Source organism: Eurytemora carolleeae, unplaced genomic scaffold, assembly GCF_000591075.1.
Source record: "Eurytemora carolleeae unplaced genomic scaffold, Eaff_2.0 scaffold1328, whole genome shotgun sequence".
NCBI lineage: Eukaryota > Metazoa > Arthropoda > Copepoda > Calanoida > Temoridae > Eurytemora > Eurytemora carolleeae.
The window spans coordinates 63,613-83,532 of record NW_019397216.1 but is presented as its reverse complement, the minus strand read 5'-3'; the positions used below and the strand labels follow the sequence as shown (position 1 = coordinate 83,532).

At 31.5% G+C, this 19,920-nt stretch overlaps 2 protein-coding genes and 1 long non-coding RNA gene across 3 annotated transcripts; all 3 read left to right on the top strand.

The window, feature by feature from the left end:
• Window positions 1-1,077: 1,077 nt before the first annotated feature.
• LOC111712800 (zinc finger protein 32) lies at window positions 1,078-4,183 on the top strand. Its single transcript, XM_023487528.1, has 3 exons — window positions 1,078-1,486; window positions 2,540-3,550; window positions 3,623-4,183. Exons 2-3 carry the CDS (start codon window positions 2,617-2,619, stop codon window positions 3,886-3,888), a joined length of 1,200 nt encoding a protein of 399 aa, XP_023343296.1. The 5' UTR covers window positions 1,078-1,486; window positions 2,540-2,616; the 3' UTR covers window positions 3,889-4,183.
• A 9,444-nt stretch (window positions 4,184-13,627) lies between these two features.
• Window positions 13,628-17,875, top strand: LOC111712798 (uncharacterized). The gene is made up of 4 exons (XM_023487527.1): window positions 13,628-13,694; window positions 14,303-14,356; window positions 16,609-16,746; window positions 17,024-17,875. The coding sequence occupies exons 2-4, from the start codon at window positions 14,315-14,317 to the stop codon at window positions 17,144-17,146; spliced, it is 303 nt and encodes a 100-aa protein (XP_023343295.1). The 5' UTR covers window positions 13,628-13,694; window positions 14,303-14,314; the 3' UTR covers window positions 17,147-17,875.
• Window positions 17,876-17,908: 33 nt separating this feature from the next.
• LOC111712799 (uncharacterized) lies at window positions 17,909-19,403 on the top strand. Its single transcript, XR_002767540.1, has 2 exons — window positions 17,909-18,066; window positions 18,527-19,403. It is a non-coding gene; the product is annotated as an uncharacterized LOC111712799 (long non-coding RNA).
• The last annotated feature ends 517 nt before the right edge of the window (window positions 19,404-19,920 follow it).

Genomic DNA, 19,920 nt, shown 5'->3' with positions numbered 1-19,920 from the left:
TACTCTGTCCATCCATTAATCAGTTTAGTTAATCCATCCACCATTATTTTATTTAGTTAATCCGTCCTTTTGATCCATCTATCATTAATCCATTTATTTGATTCAACAATCAACAATCCAATGAGTTGATCCATCACCTATTAATTTATTGAGTTAATTCATTCACCATTAATCCATTGAATTCTTCCATCCACCATTAATCCGTTGATTAATCCATTTGCCATTAATCCATTGAATTGATCCATACACCATTAATCCATCGAGTTAAGCCAACCCCCATTAATTCATCATGATATTATATCCATCCGTCATTAATTCATTAATTTTGTCCGACCACCCATTAATCCATTGATTTAATCCACTCACCATTAATCGTCCACCATTAATCCATTGGGGTTAATCCATCCAGCATTAATCCACCATTAATCCATTGAGTTAATCCATCCATCATTAATCCATTGATTTAATCCATCCATCATTAATCCATTGATTACCCCTGTATTACCCTAGGTCTACTACCTGATGCTTGGCTTGTATATCCAGGCCAATCTATCTATCTATCCCCCTCTCCACCTAGACCCAACATCTTTACACTCATTTTTCTCTCTATCTTTCTATCATTGCATTCCAACCCCTACAGTCAAGGAAACTCATACTTTCAATTTGAAAAATACATGTATCTGTGAACAGAACGAGTTTTATCAGTACAAGTATAAAGCAATTAGGTGGAAAATAGCTCTTGGCTGTTTTGATTAATTTTTCCACCTAATTTCAATATTGATAAAAAATATTTCAATTAAATAGATTTAAATAGAACTATTAGAAATTTTATCTGAGGCAAATTAGTTTATACATTTTTTAGAATAACTAGAGTTTAAAGTAATTTTCTGACATGTACACAACAAATATCAAAGCATATTAAAACACATTTAATTAGTTTTACATGAATGGCAATTAGGTTTATAACACTTTGTAATGTAATTTTCAAAAAGAGAATTTAGTAGTCTATTTTTAAATATACTTAGAGAGTTGCTTCTTTTTCCCCCTACTCAACATACACCCTGCCCAGCACCCACATTCCTACAGTTTCTTTGTGCCGGCCACCCACTCCTCTACTACCCTTGGTTCAACCAGTTCCAGTAGTCATATGCTCTCCACTTCTAGCTAATCTAGCTGATCTAGTTCCTTAGTTTTTCTTGCTCAGACAGCTCCTCTAGTTCTTCATGCTCATCTAGCTCAAACAGATCTTCCATTCCATTTATTGCTTTAGCTCTTCAGTTCTTCAAGTTATAGCTCATCTATAGTTATAAACAGCTCTTCCAGATCACTCACTTAACCTTTATCTGCAGCTTCTTTAGTCACTGTTCCATGAAGAGTTGAAGTCTCCAGCTACAGTTGAGATCCCCATAAATTTTGATATTATTTGCTAAAAATAAATTCAAATCTTCAACAACTTTTTAAGGATTTGCCTCAAGAATTAGAGAAGGTAAAATATTTTTAGAAGTACATAGTTCAGAGTACAGATACCAAGATATTCTGTGTAGTGTGCTATACTGAAGATATATAGGGTACATGGGACATGGGTCTTTACTATACATTCAATTTGTTAAGATAAAAATTACAGAAAATGCATAGTAATGTGATTACTGTTTCACTACAAGATCAAATTGAGCTTCATTAGTTGTTTAATCATCTTACTTGACATATATATTAGAGGTATAGGAGTAGTGTTTGTGGTAGTTTTTTCAAATCATCTTACTTGACATATATATTAGTGGTATAGGAGTAGTGTTTGCGGTTACAGTTTGACGTATTGGTATTTTATCTTAATACGGGAGCTACGAACACCGCTCAATAGATTTAACTTTGTGTTTTATTTGTTTCACTTATCCATGATATTCAACCTTTAAATGCCCTGAAGGGACTGCAGAAAAAGCTTTAATGATCCTTCATTTATAGAGTGTATTTCCAGATTCACACCGGTACCCTTTAAACCTTTGTCTAAGATTATAATTTAATACTCAGCTTCTTTTTAAATTAATGAGTGTATTGTTAAAGAATGCCGACAAAAACCTACCCTTCCCTCTTTTCACCATATTATATAAAATCATCTACCAATTTCAAATTCAAAGTAGGTTTAGCCTGGGTTATATAGCATACTTGAATTTCGTAATTTAAAAATTCCGAAGATTTAAAATTAAACGGCATTGAACCACATTTCTGAAAAAAATGTTTGAATTTGTATTACAGTTATTTCTAAGTTTATCGTAAAAATAATAAATGGTTTGATCTATTTCCCGAAATTTTCAAGAATGGGTCTACGGTCATACAGTGGCTTGAGTATATACTTGCTACTTTATTCAGGGATGAAACTTTACTGTAAAATTTATTTCCAAACTTTTTTCAAAATTCATTGACACTGTGTCGGAATTTTAATTTTTTTTGTAATTTTATTTTTAATATTTAATGAGCGGTTTAACCCTGTAAGGTGGCCTGGGCATCCAGTCTACTTTATAGCTCTAAATTACTCTCTTTTCAGGCTACCTCAGCTCCCCTTAGCTCCTGTTTAGCAACCAGTCTTACCTCAACCTCAACCCTTACACATGATCTCATAACATGGCAAGCTTAGATCCCAACACCAGTACTCCAATCAAACAGGAGCAGAACCGGAGCAGATATGAAAACCATACCACCTCGGCCTTCCAACCGGTCTTCCAGTCCTTCTCCCGGGACTCATCCATGGACCAGAGCATGGACCAGTCCAACCATAGACGCTCCTCGTCCATGCCAGATAGATTTGATTTTGCACGGTTAGCCTCCAGCGCTATGGGTTCAGGAGGAGGGTTTGATCTGAGTGGAAGTTCTACTGATCTCCAGTCTGGACACTCGACAGAGAGTCTGGTTGAACTCTACTCTCCAACCTTCTCCGTGATGGGGACCATGGTTCCGCCGCAGATGAATCACAGGCTCCTCAAGACTCCGATGTCTCGACCAAGCAGTAGGCCGAGAAAACAGTTTGTCTGTAAGTTCTGTGATCGACAGTTTACAAAATCCTACAATCTTCTCATTCATGAAAGAACGCACACTGACGAGCGGCCATATTCTTGCGATGTTTGCGGGAAAGCGTTTCGAAGACAGGATCATTTGAGAGATCACAGATACATTCATTCCAAAGAGAAACCGTTCAAGTGCACTGAGTGTGGAAAAGGCTTCTGTCAATCCCGAACCCTGGCTGTTCATAAGATTTTGCATATGGAGGAATCCCCCCATAAATGTCCAGTTTGCCAACGGAGTTTTAACCAGAGATCCAACCTGAAAACACATTTACTCACACACACGGATCACAAACCCTACGAGTGCAACCAGTGTAAGAAGGTGTTCAGGCGTAACTGTGACCTGCGCAGACATAAGTTGACCCATGCAATCTGTGAGAACCCCGGTCGTATTCCGGAAATTATGACTCCGAGCTCCAGTTCTAGGAAGTCCTCGTACGAGTCCAATGGTTCAGAACTTCGGGATTCTGATACAGATTCAGATGTGGATGTTACAGGTAAAACAAATAAAAAATAAAATAAACAAAATAACACCCCCCNTCATTTTTTAATATTTTATTGTTTTTCAGGACTTGGTGCTGATTCTAAACTTCCATTCCAAATTCGTCTTCTGACAGCAGCTTCTAAACAGAAATTTGGCAGTAGAGCATCCTCGCCGGCCAGAAGTTCACAAAACTTTGCGGGATTTTCGAATTACCCGCCAAATATGATCCATGGAACCAATATGGCGCCTATGAATTTCAGTGATTACATGTATATGGATAAAAATCATTCAATGCAGAACAAAACACCTAAATCCAACGGATTCTCAATTGATGAAATAATGAAACATTGATGTTTTGTTCAAGTATGAACTTTTGTTGGGAAATCAATTTTCCATATAAAAAAACGCTTTATTGTTAAATAACAATTCAAAAACAAAGACACCGTTTTCATTAAATATGTTTTTTAAACCATTTATTTTCCAAAATTCTCGAAAAGTTTGCAATATGAACAAAATGTTACCCTAATAAATTTTATCACTTTATGATCTCTCTACAGTTTTTGTACATTCCCTGTGTACTGCTTGTACAGCAGTTTTTGCTTAATGCTTATCCTGGTGTATAAATAATCTCATTTTGAGATTGTGATAAAAAATAAATTTTTATTAATAAATTATTTTCTATAAAAGTTTTAGAATTTTAATTTTATTGATCGCGAGCATAAATAGCAAGTTGCATGTAGTACAAAGGTAGGTTTTTTGTATTGCAGTAGTTTTTAGGTAGAAATCTGATATGACGCATTACGAATTATGATATAAATATGTTAGATATAGAGTACAAAACACCATGATTTTATTAGTACTGCATATCTAAACACAAATAAAGTAGATAATATTTATCTGTTTGTTTTGTACAGGGTTATCTATAAAGGATGACACTGTAAAGACGACCTGAATCTCATAAAATATGAAGATTACAAGGTTACATTAAGTCTTCTGCCTTTTATATTGTCTTTTAATGGAATATTTATTGACATGGCAACGAAAAAAACCAGTTTACAGTTGCAGAGAATCGTAAATATAAGAAAATAGACAGTAAAATTCTGTACAGTCGTCTCTGAAGTCTCGAATCCTTTGTGGGTAACTCTGTATGTCCGATCATAACTTAGGAACCAGCTTTGACCAATTGTCTGAAGTATTCAAATTGTTTACATCAAATTAGTGGTCGGCAGAATAAAGTGAAAATATGAACAGGTTAGATCATGTACAGAAAATTGTATGTATTGTTTAGCAACAAAATTCTAAAATAACTTTAATATTTTCTAAAATAAACTTTATATTTCTGTTCATTTATGCAATAATGATAATGTTTAAATCAAAAAGTTGGTTTGAGAAAAAGTTTTTGTCTTTTCACAATTTTTTTGGAGAAATGAATTTGGAAGGCGATATTTATTCTAGCCGCATCTAATCATGGTTCTGCTTTAAAGTTAACTTTTACAGTTGCTCAATATTACGAATAGTTAACTAAAAAATATCGATCATTCTTTTTTAATTATTTTGATATTTGATATTTATGGAACATAATTTCTCTTATTCAGGGAATACCTGGCCAACCCTTGTAGAAAACTTAGAGATTATTTTATCAATCAAAGTTCAGAGTTTTAAATATGAAATAAATGCTGGGTGCAAAAATATAAGGATTACCGTTTTGACGAGTAATTATTTAATTTTACGAAAGTGATAACCAGAAAACTTTAGAATAGGAAGACGACATAACAAATTATCTTCAAGTGCCTCATGCAGCACTTCCAGGCCATTCTATAGTTTACTTTTTACTCATTTTCTTTTTTTCAACGTTAAACAAACAATAAGTAAAAATTTTGCTTTTATAAGTGAAGTTTCGATATTACGAATTACGATATTACTTTCATCTGAAGGTTTATAATCTATACTGGATTCTATGAAATTCTTCTGTGACGTGATCGAATTCGTTTTTGTTCCAGAGAAAACTGGACACAGTTCTTGAACTGTTATAGTTTTATTTTGTTCTTTACCTTTTTGTTTCCCAATTTTTATGAATAAAAAATATTCAATCTAAGAAAAAAATGTTTTTTTTAAAAACAAAAATTCAATGAAAAGTATTTACAAATGAGTGAAATTGAAGTGCAAAGAAATCCTTTTAAAATATGTTGCTAAAGCTTTACGTTAAAACTTTTAAATTCTGCGGAAAACATTTTAAATTAATTAAAGTAATTTTAAAGTTTTCCTTCATTTTAATAAATTTGAGCCGCGTCTCAAATCCGCTAAAAACCAGTTTTAATTGAGCGCGGGCTTAAATCTTGAAACATTGAATACAATTTTAAGCGGAACCAACCACATGAGCCACGTCTCAAATTTAAACCGCGGCTCAAATTCTTCAAATTCGGCCTCTGACCATATAAAGCTCCTTTGTTAAATCTGAAGTGACTTGCATAGGAATTATGAATCACTTTACCACAAAATATTTCAAATTATGAATTCGAGATCGAATAGTCTCGGTTAAATACATATACAGAGTGTCCCACGAAGCTTGACAATTGATGTATGATTGTGAATGTCTTCTTCCATATAATATAATATAACATATGTTAAAGGTTTATATCATGAGGTTGCAAAGATTGTATAGGGATAAGAAAATTTAGAGTTTTTGGCAAAGATTCAATTATTTTTTGCTTTATTATTATTATTGCTTATTTTTTAGTCAGAACTTTGTAATTATAGAAAATCTGCAACATTACTCTCATCATATAAAGGTTTAAAGGGTATCTTTGTGAATAGAGCTTGCCTCTTCTTTCATTGAAAGTCAGAACAACTGTTCATTTCAAAATGTTTGTTAGTAAAATTCGAATTCACGTGAAACTAATACAGTTACACATTTCATTTCACTTCTAGTAATCAACGACGGATATAAATAGAATTTGAATCTTGTGTTTAAAATTGATACCAAAAGGCCCCAAAATCTAAATAATCTCTTCAAATTACGAAAAATAGAAAGTTTAAATGGAAACGAAGGCACCGTTAAGTTTCATCTTTCTGGTAGTGTCTGATCCAATCAGGGTTCAATCAGGTGCTTGGTGACGATTCAGAACCACTAGAAATTACAACCACGGTGACATCTTTTTATCGATCTATCGTATCATCCAATTAGAGATGAATCCTAAAAATGAGTGATAAAAAGAAAATGGAAATGTGTACTTCTACTAAAACAAGGGTGAAGGGTGGATATGAATGAATATATAGGGGTGGAGGACAATGTTATGTGAGGGGGTCTCTAATCATTGATCCCTTGAGAACCCGGGGGGATTTTTGTAGATAAAAACTTATGAAGAAAACAGTTTTGCAAATTTCAAATGGCAGATAGAAAGCAATTTGTTCACAATTTGAATACCATTTTCAAAGAGCTTTTACAAATTTATAAAGATATGATTTTGAGATTATTAAAAAATTACAAAATGTTCAGCTGTAATTTGATTTTTATAATTTTCTCTGAAATATAAATTAATTAAATACATCTAGTAAAATTTTAACATATTAAGTTTTCTTAATTTTGATGATGATTAGTAAACATTTTAATCTTGCCTGTATATTTCAAATTATTTTTCAATAAATTGTCAACATTAATTAGATAAATAAAAATTTTTTAACTTTCGGTTTAAATTAGAAAAAATTTTTTTTATAAAAATATAAAATCTTCATATTTGCCTGCAGTCCTCCCCCTGATGGTTTGACTAGATATGAAGTGTGAAGGAGACTCCATATTTGTTCAACATACTGTCTAGTCCTTTATACTCCCAAGGGAGGATTATAGTGTAAACATATTTTAGTCCTTTATACTCCCAAGGGAGGTTTATAGTGTAAACATCTTCTAGTCCTTTATACTCCAAAGGGAGGATTATAGTGTAAACATCTTCTAGACCTTTATACTCCCGAGGGATGTTTATTATAGTGTAAACATCTTCTATTCCTTTATACTCCCAAGGGAGGATTTTAGTGTAAACATATTTTAGACCTTTATACTCCAAAGGGAGGATTATAGTGTAAACATCTTCTAGACCTTTATACTCCCAAGGGATGTGTATAGTGTAAACACCTTCTAGACCTTTATACTCCCAAGGGTGGTTTATAATTCCAATGAAGGTTTATAGTGTAAACATCTTCTAGAGACCTTTATACTCCCAAGGGAGGTTTATAGTGTAAACACTGTCTAGTCCTTTATACTCCCAAGGAAGGTTTATAGTGTAAACATTTTTTAGACCTTTATACTCCCAAGGGAGGTTTATAGTGTAAACACTGTCTAGTTATTTATACTCCCAAGGAAGGTTTATAGTGTAAACACCTTCTAGACCTTTATACTCCCAAGGGAGGTTTATAGTCCTTTTTACTCCCAAGGGAGGTTTAAAGTGTACACACCATCTTCTAGTCCTTCATATACAGAATAATTCACAAAGAAAACTCCAGACAGTATAAATTCCGTACAGTCGGCCCTGAAGTCTCATTCTTTCTGGGCATTCTATGTGGGTACCAAAGAAGGTTCATACTAATAGTCCCAATGCAAGGAAGGGTTATACTTTATGAAAACAATATTCTAGTCCTTTATACTTGTAATTAGCGTGTAAAATCTCTGTAAATGTAAACGGTGTAAAATGTCGTCTTCGAAACAGTTTACCTGGAAATCCGCCAAAATATGTATGTATGTAATATGTATTGTATAATGTTTATTCCCCTTCTCTACAGTCTACACCTCCGAGTTCATAACATACTCTGCAGTTTGTATCCTTTGTTTTTAGAAGAAAAATCGTGAAAAGTGAATCAAACAAATCAATAATATTTTGTGTTATGGTATCATCACAAAATATACAAGATAAAAGTAAAAATGGAAAACTCAAAATACACATTACTTCTTTGCTTAAACTCCTGAAAGAACTTATTATTTTGCTGGCTTTTAAATCTAGCAAATCAAATTTTTTTAACCTTCTTAACTTTGATCAAAATTCAACAGTTGCAGTCATTATTTTTTTGTCACATTATTCTTTACTTAACTGATTACACTTTCTATCGGTTTAGTTAATTATGTGTTATACGTTTGATATAATGTATAATGGTTTTTTCATAATTTATGTTTTTTATGGATAATGGATATTAACTGTCATTTGCAAGAAAGTTCAATATAATGTTTTTGTATTTTATTTCTAATATGTTTGAAAAGTAGTTTCTTTGGTTGTTCTGCTTCTATGGTGTTATAAAACTAGCTTCAGTAAAAGCATCTGTGAGTGTGCTGCTCCTATATTGTTCTAAAAGTAGGATTTTAACGTGTGCTGCTACTATATTGTTTTTAAGTAGCGTCTTTGTGTTTGTAGCTCTTTAACAAGTAGTTAAAAATCTCTTTATAGCGTTTAGCAACAAAATATCAATTCATATACTTTATACAATATATTCCACTGTTTTTTAAATAAATAATTAGACTATTGTTCCCTGCTTCAAACATTTAAAATGTTGATATTTAAAAATCTATATTTTATCTTCTACTTCCTTTATCACGTCGAATTTTTATTCTCATTTTGTATTTAATCTCCTGATTTTAAATTTAATGGTTTGGCTTGTTTAGTAAAAGTTTAGTTTCCAGGGAAAGCTGGGTTCCCAGGCTAGTATTGCATCTATATTTATAAAGTTGTAATCTCTGTTTGTCTTTGATTCTGTCTGGTTTTGTCCGATCCTAACTCAGGAAACCCTGGACCGATTCGCCTCAAATTTTGATTGGTGAACTCGGGAGAACAACGTAAGTGTTCTTAGCTTTTTGAGATTCTAAGTTAAGTGGACCGGGAAAAATAGCAAAATCGTAATTTATATGACTAAGCTATGCGGATTGCGGGTAAACAGTTGGAGTAACTATGAGTACCCTGGGCAACACATGGGTTCCTAAGCTAGTAGTTTATAAAGATCGAGACACCAAATCCGCCATTAAAAGTGATGGTACTGTTTACTTTTGCATCATGCAAGTATAAAAGATATACACCCCCTGGCCCCTACTAGCTCAAAAACCTAAAAATACCAAAGCCTCCATATGGGTATACGTATTTTTAGTTATATTTATTTAAGTAAATTTTCGTATGCTCAACTTTTTGCGTATATTTACGTATATTTACGTATTCATCATACCAAGCGATTTTTAAGTGCTTAGATTTTCAGAAACGTATTTTTACGAATAAATACTTTTTACCAAGTGATTTTTTTAAAGGTTTAGGCTTTTATTTTACGTATTTTTACCTATTTTTCGTTTTTTTACTTTACTTAAAAAACTGTATTTTTTGGGCAGTTTGATGCAAGCCTAAAAATGCGTATATTTTCGTAAATTTCATACCAAGCAATTTTTCTTAATTTTTATTTAAGTTATATTTTGCGTATTTTTACGTATTTTTTGTGTGTGTTATTTACTTAAAAATAGTATTTTTTTAGAGTTTAAAAGTTTGATGCTAACCTAAAAATACGTATATTTTCGTAAATTTCATGCCATGTAATGTTTTTATTTTACAAGTTTTTACGTAGTTTTCGGTTTTTCTTTACTTAAAAATAGTATTTTTTAGAGTTGAAAAGTGTGATGCCGCCTATTTTTTTGGTGTCATATATTCACGAAACATCAACTGCACAAAAATGCATTTTTTTAAGTTAGTATTAAAAAATATTTTATGATTTTTTAAAGAATTGCTATGTTAGAAACATTTTGGCAAATACAATATTTCAAACTTTCTATCATTTTAGAGTAAATTGATGTTTTCATTAGAATTAGAATCAATGGCAGTAAGTTCGCGATTTTTTGATATATAGAAGTTATGCTTTGACATCTTAGAACAGGTATAATGGTAAGTGTATGAAATATAAAAAATAATAAACAATTAATTCCCGAAGAAACAGACAAAATGTATGTATCAATGTTGATTTAGATGGATGCTTTAAAAATACGTATTTTTACGTATAGGTAAAACCTATAAATTCCAAAAATTCATAATTATTAGGATTTTTCAAACCTAAATCTACGTAAAGGAAAACCCTAAAAATTCCTGATTCATTGGAATTTTTAAGTTTTTTACATGCGCATTTTTACGTTTGTCATATACGCATTTTTACGGATATCAAACACATATTTTTACCAAGGAAATTGTTACGTAAACAGGTATGTCATACATATGGAAAAAACGTATTTTTATGTATTCCAAACCTAAAAATACGTTTATATATATATACGATCATACGTATTTATAGGGTTTCCGTTTAAGAGGGTCTCCACCAGGTTTAAATTGTAATGCACCGAGCTTTATGTAGCAACTTTGTCACAATTTTTAAAAAATCTGTTAATCCTTTTTATAAACCGGAAAACATACCGTCCCAAAGTTTTAAAATTTTATTTTTGTGGTTTATTTAAAGAACAGCTGACTGAAACTACAAGATTGTAAAGCATGACTCAATGCATTATTCATTCACGTTTAACCTGTTAACCTGGTTTTATCATATACATACAATACATACAAGGTGTCCCAATAGTAATTTAAAATAATCTTTTTACATTTGATAGTATTAAAAAAACATATTATGAATACAAGCTGCTAACTTCAAAGTGATAAATTAAGATATTTTAAACTTTTAAATTGTTAATCTCAAACAATTTACAAGGTACAAGTCATTCATTTTTATTACAATATGAACAATATAGTATGGATGGACTATTGGAGCAGATTGTATTGTATGCAAATAGTAAACACTCTGCTTTCTTATCTTTAGCCATAGTTACACTGTTAAAATATCTATTTCAAATCTATATAGGAATATATTAACTCGATACAGCGACCCCCAAAAGACATAAGAAATAAAAAACGAACTTTAAGATAAAGTTGTAATTTTAAATATTCCAAAGAACATGAAACACAGCTAGTAACTATGCCGTGTACACAAACCCATTTCATTTAAAAGTAGGTTTTCAAAATGTTAATTAAAACAAAATTAATTATGACAATATCAAATGAAAGTAAGATTTCTATCATGTCGTCCTTGCATTCCAAATGTTTCGTAGGTCCCACACGTGCATAGGTTACACACGTACATAGGTTACACACGTACATAGGTTACACACGTGCATAGGTTACACACGTACATAGGTTGCACACGTTCAAAGGTCCCATACACGTACATAGGTTACACAATTATACACATGGCTCTTCCCACACGTACATAGGTTACACAATTATACACATGGCTCTTCCCGCACGTACATAGTTTACACAATTATACACATGGCTCTTCCCGCACGCAAACTATAATGGCTGAATCCATTAAAAAATGATAATTATTTTATAGTACAAACAAGTTTATATGAAATACGAAAACAAAATAATAAATTAGTACAAAAAAGTCAACATAAAATTCGGGTTTTAGGTATTTTTAACAGTGAAGTAGAATAGATTCAGCAAACCTCAGTATACAGACTGTCCTAGTTCTAGTTATAAATATCAACAGAAGAAAACAAAAATTACATTACAAAAAAAATAACATTATTCTAAACCCTTAACCATATCGCAATGAAATCAGTACGCGATCTACCATAAAATTTGCCATTAAATCAGGGTTAATTCACCTATTATTCATCATGAACGGACAAAACAATTAATTTACAAAGCAAAATAACGTTCTATATAACCCGACAAGTCTTTAATAATTTAATAATTAAGAACAAGAGTAGGAAAAGATCATCAATTATGGAGTCAAAAAGGACAGGGCCGGCTTTGGAGAAATTATTGAGAGAAAAAAAATAAATGTTTAAATGGTATAAACGGAGGAAAACTCGAAATTTTATAAAAAAAATAAGATGAAAAGGAGGGGTTGAAGTTACTTTATAAAGGTGTAAAAAAGGATGAACAAGAAAGCAAGGAAAATATGAAGTATATTAAGTAAAGAACTGACTATAGGGTTACACTACAGGTAGAGTACTATGACGTCATAACTGCAACATGCATAGGTAACTCAGGCGCAGGTCTTGTATCCTGAAAATGCATTTAAATGCATTTCGCGAGAGAAAGGATAAATTGCTCAGTCTTACGCTTTATTCTAGAGAGGACAGAATACGTTAAACCTATTTTAATGTGTCATTTTAGATAAATAAGTTAAGATTTTTGGTGAATTTTGAACTCTTTCATTTTGGCGGGCTTGGATTTGAATATTTATCAAATATTATATTCATAATTGTTACACCATACAGGTGTGCTAGGTAGTGTATATGTTAAAAACAAGTTTAGGGACTTCACACAGTATTAGAATTTAGATTTAAATCAAATTGTGTGTTGAATTGTTGTTATTTAACCATAAAAGACGGAAAATTGTTTTAACTTTACTGACAACTCGCGCAAATAACTTCAGTTTGAAGCTTTTTAAACATCAAAATTTTGCAGCATAGGGCAATAGAACCTAAATTATAACATTTTGAGAGAAATTTTAATGAAATTTAAATTTGAATAAAAATTACTTGAAATTTACTAAATACAATATGAAAGATTTACTTAATAGAATAAAATTTTTTAGCTGGGGAAGATTTTTATGAAAAAGGATAAACAGAGGGAAAGAAGTTGAGTTGGGGGGAAGGGGGGGGGGGACGAAATATGATACATTTTACTAAAATATATCCTGCAGTCCCTATCCAAGGTATATACCTGAATATAAAGCCTTCATCTACCATGTTTAGTCAAGCATCATATTCTTCTGAACACTCACAGGCAGTATGATTCAGGCAGTTCAAGGGGGATTCAGGCAGTTTTCAGATAGAAACATAAACATGGAATTAAACGCCAGAAAAAAAACTATAAAAAGTTCAGTAAAGTTTTTGCACAAATGATATAATATATTTTAGCAAACATATGGGGGTTTTGTATAATTGTTTACGTTCAGATTTAATAGTGTCTTTGTGTCAGCACTTTACATTTAGTATTTACAGTTTTATATAAACTTTACTATAAACGAGACATTTCTTAAACACAGTGAGAATTTTTATGAATTTAAAAATAAAATCATTAATTTCAGATTTGTATAACTAGTATGTCTGTTTTTTAACGATCAGCTTGTTCTCTGCGATTAAGATAAAGGTATATATTATATACTAATTAACACATCAATAAAGGAGAATTTTTTTAACTTTTAAAAATATTGAAATCAATTCAGATCATTTTTCTGTCACATAACTAGGCGTAGGTTGATTTGATTTGATTTGATTTATTTTGCTTTTTTTGATTATTCGAAATCATACAATTGCAGATTTTTGTATCTTACAGTCCTACATTATATTAGATCGTTTATACCTTTACACTGAGATTTAAGGGACTGATAAGAAAATTTACAAAGAATTAATCATTGAAAACAATGTATAAAGGCTAATATAAAAATTTTCTTGCAGAAAATACCAGATTTTTCGAGTATTATGTAAGTTTTTTTTGGCGTAAAAGCTTGGAGATAATATAATATGGGACGCTCTTTATGTTTCAAGTATGCATGCTCAATGCTCATATAATACTGAATTTTGATTAATATGATATAATATAATATATATTATTGGGAATTTTAAGTTAAAGGTAAAGTTAAATATTTTCAAAATCCAGCTTTCCTTCAAGAAATTTTAAAGGGTTTGCCGAAACCATCAAGTTAGTCATATCTTTCTATGAAAGACGACATTTAAATTTATTTTTAAATTTTGCAGATTTCTCCGCAGATGATCTACGAGATGGGAAACAATCTTTGCTTCCCAGGACAGGTACCGCGAGCACCAAAAACGTTGTTCTTTATTCTTCATTATAATTTAAAAATTTGGCAAAGAATTTGTGCAATTTGTTATTGTTGCAACTTATCATAAGATCGTTTATAGCTTTAAATTAACCAAAAAATTTCAAAAAGAATGAATCATTTAAAATAATTATAAAGGCCAATATAAAAATGTGCATGGAGAAAATGGTAGGTTTTTCGAGTATTATGTTTGTATTTGACGTTAAATCTTGGAGATTATCTTACAGGGTGTCCCAAAACCATGGGAATTCAGTGACGAATTCGATATCATCTTAGTTATGGTTTAGCATTGTAATATATCCTAATTTCAAAAGCCAAACATTATGCCTGTTAGAGTTTATTTAATGAAAACTGTAAATGGCTGTAAAGATGTGTCTATAATGTCTCCGCAAGATGAACAGTGAAGACGGACAAGTTTCCTCTGTTTTTATACTGCAATTTTTTGTTTTACAAAGTACAACCGTATACAGTCAAAACATAAACACACAAAATGTGAGCATAGCAGACGAAACTCTTACAGATTACAGCTTTCTTGGTTGGTATCTCTATACTAAATCAAAGAATTATTGGAAAAGATGATATCGAATTCGTCACTGAATTCCCATGTTTATTGGGACACCCTGTATTTGATATGGAACGCTCTGTATAAATGATAATGATTTAAAATAATTCGGTGATGGTGATGGACTAAACCTCTGTAGAGTAAAAAAAAGTAGATGTTACCACATTTATTGAAAATATATTTCGGTCTGGGTTGACCCTCGTCAGTTCTTGAGATTGTTTCTGTCAGGAAGATTAAAAACAAGTTTCGAGCACATTTTTAGAAATCCAGAGCGTCCCAAGTCCTTTTCGATTATTTCAAAGCCAAAATACGTACAGAATACTGAAAAGAACCTTCTATGCAAATGTTTATTTAAACGTATTCCACAATTTTTAATCTTCTTTTTACTGGGGATTTCCAAAAAAAAACTCCATTTAGATCAATTGTTTGGATGCATTTCCATCCTTGCTAGACAATATGCTTACAGTCCCTATAAACAAAGAGAATAGAATATATATCAGAAAAAAGTGTAAAACGGCCATTTTGTTGTACTATTTCCATAGTGCATGTGTACTTCATATATTTGTGCTATATAACCTTTTGGGTCCTGGACCATCATTTTATAGAAAATCTAAAATTAATGTTAAAAGAAAACCAAATTATGAAATAGGCTGGTTTCATAATTGACCAATGATCATTTCACATAGACTATCATTTGACTTTACAAACGATGATTTTCCGTTATAACTATAAATCAAATGATGTTTTTCATTCACCAAATTCATTTTTTAAAGTTTATTTAACAGCTTAATAAAATTCTAAATTGAAATGGATAGTCTAGGGAACATACTGTATTACTGTACTCTATTGCATATAATTTGTGAACATTTACATGATTTGTACACTTTGAACTCCCTTTTAGGTTGAAAGGGACTGACAAAATTCATACCGAGGGATTGTCTAAATTCCACTCTAATATATATTCTATTCTCTTTGCCTATAAAGGACGAAGAAGACGACGAGAATTCGGCACTATTTTCTGGTTCTCATTGTAGTTGAATTGATAAAAAGATTTAAATCTCTTTTCTCAAATTCTCCTAAAGTTAAAACAGTGGAATGATATATTCCTCTTCAATCTCATACAAATAACAATTTAAATTTCAAAATAATAAATCACTTATGTGGCAGCAATAGTTGACTGGTTGTCAAATGAGTGGCAAAAAATTTCTTCTATTCGGGTGCAAAAAGTCGCTTTTCCTAAACAAAACAATTGCTTATTTGGCAGCAAAAGTTGAATACTTTTGATACAAAATAAGCAATTGTTTATTTCGAAATTTAGAGTGAAGAATTCCACAGAACTTTATGATTAAATTTTACTAAACCCATTTTCTTGAAGATATGTTCTTGTCCGTGAAATTCAGAATTCATTAGAATGCCTTGTATTTAAAAGTTTCTGAAAATACAGTCTATATATACATTGAGAACCAGAAAAGTGTGGAACAAGAAGACGACATCAAAACAATACACTTGTAATAAGTATATTATTTAATTAAATTGGTCTGTTTACACTGCACATTTGTCATGTTTCATGTTCATTAACTGAAGTCTCAAATTCCAAAGTTTTCTGGTTCTCATCTGAATGTAAAACTAAACTTTCATGTACTTCACAACATTTTTATTAGAAAGGATTGTCCCGCCCTCCCAGAGATTTGAACGGGTTTCTAAGGGATGCAGTTGAGCAGGAAAACCAGGGGGAGGGGAAAGAGAACAGGAACATATCCTGGGAGCAGGAGTTCAGGAGATATCTAGAGAAAAACCAGGCATGGTTTCAGGGGTCCTAACTAGAAGTTTAATATAATCATTTTATATCTCAATCCCATTTCTTTTTTGAAATTCGACCCTCTCCGTTCAACGGTATTCATTAAACATTTATCTGATCAATAATGTGGAGAATATCGTCGTTTTTCTAGGTCAAAGTGTTTAATTCTGTCAATTTTCTCTGCTGTTTCCGTTTTCACCTCAATCAATAAACTCCCATTTTCAAAGAGAAACACATTTCTCTCCTAAGTTTAACCCCTGACAGTGACACTGTATCAGACTGATCTGCTGGTATACCTGGATTTCGTCCTGGAGACAGAGAAACTGATCATGTTGGGGGAGGAGGAGAAGGAGGGTAATCCAACCAGGAAGAGAGCAGAGGAGATCAGGTACTTAAAGTAATTTTATAGACATCAACCCCTTGATAATTATCTAGTAGTTTATGCCGCTTAAATTTATATGAATAGAGCTGGGAATTTTAATACCGATCTTGTACTGCTTAATCCTCTATTTGGATAATTTTAATCCCGATCCTGTACTGATTAATCCTCTATTTGGATACTTTTAATACCGATCCTGTACTGTCTAATCCTCTATTTGGATAATTTTATTCCCGATCCTGTACTGCTTATTCCTCTATTTGGATACTTTTAATCCCGATCCTGTACTGCTAAATCCTCTATTTGGATACTTTTAATCCCGATCCTGTACTGCTAAATCCTCTATTTGGATACTTTTAATCCCGATCCTGTACTTCTTAATCCTCTATTTAGGTACTTTTAATCCCAATCCTGTACTGCTTAATCATCTATTTGTTCTCTCTTGTTTATATCCCTACAAGATCCTGTACTGCTTAATCCTCTATTTGTTCTGTCTTTTTTAATCCCGATCCTGTACTGCTTAATCCTCTATTTGTTCTCTCTTTTTAATCCCGATCCTTTACTTTTTAATCCTCTTCTTGTTCTTTTTTTTAATCCCAATCCTGTACTACTCAACCCACTATTTGTTCCCTTTTTTTTATATCCCTACAAGATCCTGTACTACTTGTTCTCTCTCTTTTAATTCCGATCTTGTACGTTTTAATCCTCTTTTTGTTCTTTTTTTAAAATCCCGATCCTGTACTGCTCAATCCTCTATTTGTTTTATGATTTTTATTATCATCATCATTAGTATTATTATTATTATACTTAGGTACTGCTTGAAGAGGTAGGGAGAAAGCTACGTGAGTTGACCCCTGCTGACCTGGAGGATGGTGTACGGCTGGTGATAGCGGCCCGGTCAGATTATAAAGTCTGGAAATCCGGACTAGACAACGCGTACAGGTTGGAGAACATGGTTTACAACTATTTTATTATTATTATTTTTATGTGCGAAGTGCTAAAAAGGTTTTGAACAGAAAATTTCATTTTATCGGAAGGTTTAGGTTCATTATAAACGAAAACTAGTTTTTTAAATGGGTAAGATAAAGAGATGATTGGCACCTTGCCTTGATTCAAAGTGTTTATTTCTAGATATATACTTTTTAAAAAAGCATAAATAAAACAAATCTATTTCATTATTTTTTAGAAATTATTTTTGCAAAAACGCAACTTTGTTTTTTATCTAAATGAAGAAAAAAATATTCCAGAAATATCCTATTTTTTCAAAGAAAATCAGGGAACTAATTAAACTTTATTTCAATTTGTTATTCTATGAAGCTTTAATAAAATCGAGCCTAAACTATACATGAATGATAAAGTACACAATGGTTTAACAAGTTTTGATAAATGATATTTTGTTTAGGAATTTTATTGCCTCTGATCCTACCCCACCTCTGCAAGCAGTTTTACTATCCATCCTGTAAAATATAAATATCTCAGTTTATTTTATAGAGGCTCAAAGCAATAAGCTTTCACGGGAAAAATTATGTGCTTTTTTTAAATATTCATCTTATACATCGTTCATTCATATTTTTCAGCCCTTTTTTGGCCAGGATAGGCAGATTGTCATGAATATCATGTTGAAATCACAATGAATGAAAAACAAAAAACCCCGGTCCAAAATAAGTTAACTAGAGAAGTCGGCAGCTTAATTTTGTAATGATATGCATTTCTAAGTGTTTACACAAATTAGGTCTGTTTATCAAAATATATTTTAGTTTATTAAAAAAAGTTCAACAATTTTCATTTGATTTTTGTTGTAGAATTTTTAGCAGAATTTTTGGGTCTGCTCACGTAATTTCAAGTGACCCTTCTTGCGCATTTGTACTAAAGGACAACCATGGAAAAATTATCCAAATTTAACTCCCTTTAAAACATAAAAACAACGTTATCTTTCACATTATTGATCAGATAAATAAATTAAGGCTACTCGAAAGTTACTTTAATCTCAATTTGACCTTGTTCTATTTTTACCTCCTTCACAAAGTACTTTATCAAACAATGCAAAAAAAATAGGTTAAAGAACACATTTTCTTTGGTGTACGCAAAAAACTTTGTTATTTATTCCTGATTGTACTTTTCACTTTATCAGTTGCAGCTTTTTTTTTACTGTTAAAGGCATTCAATATGTTTTTCTTGCCTTTCAGACGTGATCACATTTTTGTAGAGTTGTTTAATGTTAAAATTCTAAAAATTGTTATATTTTTATATTTAAAATTGGAATAAACTTTAACATCTTTCATATGTATTTCAATTTTCTAACCAGGCAATGTGATATCAATCACTTTTTTTATGAATTTAATGGGAACACTATATGGTGATGCATTTCCCAAAGGCTGCATTCTCGCAAGAGCGACTTTAAATAATATTTTTTTGTATCGAATAAACGTCAAAACGGCTGAATCAATCAGCAATTTGTTTTAAAGGGTTCCAGTACAAAAGGTAGAATTACAAAAGGTAGAATTACAAAAGGTAGAATGACAAAAGGTAGAACGATCATGAGGTAGAACGACAAAAGGTAGAACGATCAAAAGGTAGAACAAACAAAAGGTAGAATGTTCAAAAGGTAGAATTACAAAAGGTAGAACGTTCAAAAGATAGAATTTTTCAAATTAAATTTTTTTTGTTTAAATGTCAAAAAAAGTTAAAAAATAATGTTTCTTATTTATTAGGACTAATTTTTATTTTACAAATGTACATGATTTTAATCCATGCCATGCAATAATTTTGGCAAGCTGTTTTATAAGGTCATGTTTT

What these genes read in the sequence shown, in the direction of transcription:
- LOC111712800 (XM_023487528.1), top strand. Translation starts at nt 2,617, where the DNA reads ATGGCAAGCTTAGATCCCAACACCAGTACTCCAATCAAACAGGAGCAG. An exon ending in TTCAGATGTGGATGTTACAG is followed by an intron (nt 3,551 to 3,622) that starts GTAAAACAAATA and finishes ATTGTTTTTCAG; the next exon opens with GACTTGGTGCTGATTCTAAA.
- LOC111712798 (XM_023487527.1), top strand. Translation starts at nt 14,315, where the DNA reads ATGATCTACGAGATGGGAAACAATCTTTGCTTCCCAGGACAG. An exon ending in ATCTTTGCTTCCCAGGACAG is followed by an intron (nt 14,357 to 16,608) that starts GTACCGCGAGCA and finishes CATTTTTATTAG; the next exon opens with AAAGGATTGTCCCGCCCTCC. An exon ending in GATATCTAGAGAAAAACCAG is followed by an intron (nt 16,747 to 17,023) that starts GCATGGTTTCAG and finishes ACACTGTATCAG; the next exon opens with ACTGATCTGCTGGTATACCT.